Below are 3,007 nucleotides of genomic sequence, written 5' to 3' on the forward strand. Positions count from 1 at the left end.
AACAGGTTCAATATTGCTCTCAATTGTGGTGGAATTTGGGGCAAATATGCCGGGGCTGGGGAAAGATCAGGGGTCTGAGGCACTGTGTCCACAAACAGTGTACAACATGGTCATCTGGAAGACAACCCAGGCATTTGGGGTGCCACTTCCCATTTTCTCTCTCTCTAAAGGGCCCAGAGCACCTTTGCAGCCTCATCAAAACTGGCTAGTAAGGTTATGCAGAGAAGAATGGGAGACTGGATTTATACCAAAGGAGTCTCAGAGTGGCTTACAATCTCCTTTTCCTTCCCTTCCCCTCCCCACAACACACACCCTGTGAGGTAGGTGGGGCTGAGACAGCTCTCTCGAGAACTGCTCCTGAGAGAACAGCTCTGAAATAACTTGTAACTGGCCCAAGGTCACACCAGCAGCTGCATCCCCTCCCCACAACACACACCCTGTGAGGTAGGTGGGGCTGAGACAGCTCTCTCGAGAACTGCTCCTGAGAGAACAGCTCTGAAATAACTTGTAACTGGCCCAAGGTCACACCAGCAGCTGCATGCGGAGGAGTGGGGAATCAAACCTGGTTCTCTCAGATTAGAGTCCGCACACCTAACCACTACACCAAACAGGAACACTCAAGGCCACATGAAGAAAAGTCAATAGCAGAGGAGGAATTTTAGCTAGGAGTCCCCTAACCCAGACCAAAGACTGTAATCTCCTGAGCACAGTGGGAGCCAAAGTAAACATCAGGGAGGAGAGGCAAAAAACTCACCTGTGGGACTTTGGGCTTGTAGAATACCTTGTCTGAATGGGCCGCCCCATGTACTAAGCAGCTACGCATACTTAGTTAACACCCCAGATACTGGTATCCTAAGTGGGTGTTGCGCAGGAGTATTAACTGAGCAGGTGTAACTGCTTTAGTACGTGGGGTGGCCTTGTTCACACAAGACACCCCACAAGTCCAAAGTTCCACAGGTGACTTGTTTTGCCTCACCAGGATCACTTTGACCGTGGTCCCTGGTCTACATACGCTGCAGAATAGGCACCAGAAGAAGGCATTACATCATTTCTGTGGGTGGGAGGTACCATTTTCAAATGCTCCATGCCAAAAACTCCCTGCACACAAAAAAATGTATATGCTGGAGAGAAAAATTCTAGGCCTGCTTACTTCTTGCCATATTCCTTCTTTAACTGCTGGGCATTGCTTATGCAAGGGAGCATTAAAAATGTGATGTTCTCCACCTGCAGTCTGAAGTGGTACAATCCATTCCATGCCTTCAGAACGTCACCCCCACAGATCCGCTCCCTGCGTAGACTCTTCCCCAGCTAGAGTGAACCCAAGGCTCTTGGGAGGACATGCCATCCTCTGCCCAATACGCCCAGCAGCCTTCTCCCCCACTCAATGTGTACCTGGCCTCTGGGGCTTTGTTCCTTCACTGGAGGAGACCATGTTGAGCAGGAGGGTCTTCAGGCTTTCTTCCGTGACATACAGCAGGATGTTCTCTGGTTTGATGTCTGCATGGATGATGCGGCACTCCTTGTGCAGGAAATGCAAGCCCTTGAGCACCTACACAAGCCAGAGTGTAACTTGCAGTTAGGGATACGGAACGCTGTGGGATCCTTCAACCACCTGTAATCACTAGGAGCCACACTGGAGTAGAGCATGATGTGCTTCGCCAGAATTTTATCCTCTTACCTGGTTGCTGCCTTGACCTGGATGGCCCAGACCTGCCCAATTTTATTGTATCTTGGAAACTAGGTGGGGATAGACCCTGGTTACTGTTCTGGATGGGAGACCACCAAGGAAATCCAGGGGGGGGGTCTTGATTGTGACTTGATGGCACTTTCCACCACCACCACCCAGTAGCCAGGCCTGGGGGGCACAAAAGCCAAACCTTCTCCAAATGAGCCCTTCTTGTGCATCAGTGTGCTGTGATACTACAGGCCTGTGCAAGGGCAGGCAGTGGCAGAATTCATAGAGTACCACAGAGGAAAACATTGTGAATGCAAACAGATAGGCGCTCTGCCACCCTACGGAGATGCCACTCTACGGAGGAGGCTTAAGAAGAAGAAGAGATTGGATTTATACCCCGCCCTTCACTACCCAAAGGAGTCTCAGAGCAGCTTACAACCTCCTTTCCCTTCCCCTCCCCACAACAGACACCCTGTGAGGTGGGTGGGGCTGAGAGAGCTCTGACAGAAACTGCTTTTTTTCAAGAACAGCTCTTATCAGAACTACAGCTTGCCCAAGGTCATCCAGCCAGGTGCAAGTGGAGGAGTGGGGAATCAAACCCGGTTTTCCCAGATGAGAGTCCGCGCACTTAACCACTACACCAAACTGGCTCTCTTTCAGCAAGATGTATTTGGCAAGACTGCATGTGAGCGTGTCGCTCTCTGTCAGGATCCAAAGGGCTGGACCAGGTCACAGGCCGAGGCTTACCTTAGTAAACGAGCACGAACAGGAGGACACGAGAGCAGCTCTGGTGGGTCACATCAAAAGGTCGTCTAGTCTGCCCTTTTGCTTCACACAGTGGCCAGTCAGATGCCCCAGAGGGCCAAAAGCAGGGATACAGAGGCTGAAGGGCCCCCCCGCCCCCGCCCCATTATTTAGAGGGATGCTGGCTGAACATGGCGTTTCCGTTAGTCTTCTTGGCTAATAGCACTGATGGACGTCTCCGCCATGAATGTGTCTGACACACACCCTCATTAAAACCCACCTATGGGCAATGTGGAGTTTGGCCATAAGCTAGCAGCCTGCTGGGGTTGCCAACTCTGAGTTGGAAAATTCTGGGAGGGTGGGGGGGTTGGGGAGGGGCCTCAGTGGGGTATAATCCCATAGAAACCAGCCTCCAAACGACCCATTTTCTCCAGGGGAACCAACTACTGTCATCTGGAGATCAGTTATAATTTCAGGAGATCTCCAGGCCCCACCTGGAAATTGGCAGCCCTAGGCCTGGCAGCCATCCCTGTTTCCTTCCTAGGCTAATAAGTTCCATAGACTGAGACCTCACAAGCCCTTCATTCC

At 51.5% G+C, this 3,007-nt stretch overlaps 1 protein-coding gene across 1 annotated transcript in view; it reads right to left on the minus strand.

Annotated features, from left to right (window-relative positions):
* Positions 1–1,381: 1,381 nt before the first annotated feature.
* LOC107112028 (SRSF protein kinase 3-like) overlaps positions 1,382–3,007 on the minus strand; it is a 17,012-nt gene continuing 15,386 nt past the window's right edge. The window contains exon 7 of the mRNA XM_015413128.1: positions 1,382–1,549. Coding sequence (XP_015268614.1) covers positions 1,382–1,549 — 168 coding nt within the window. The remainder of the gene's footprint in view (positions 1,550–3,007) is intronic.

Source organism: Gekko japonicus, unplaced genomic scaffold (assembly GCF_001447785.1).
Source record: "Gekko japonicus isolate JY-2015 unplaced genomic scaffold, Gekko_japonicus_V1.1 scaffold204, whole genome shotgun sequence".
NCBI classification, from domain to species: Eukaryota; Metazoa; Chordata; class Lepidosauria; order Squamata; family Gekkonidae; genus Gekko; species Gekko japonicus.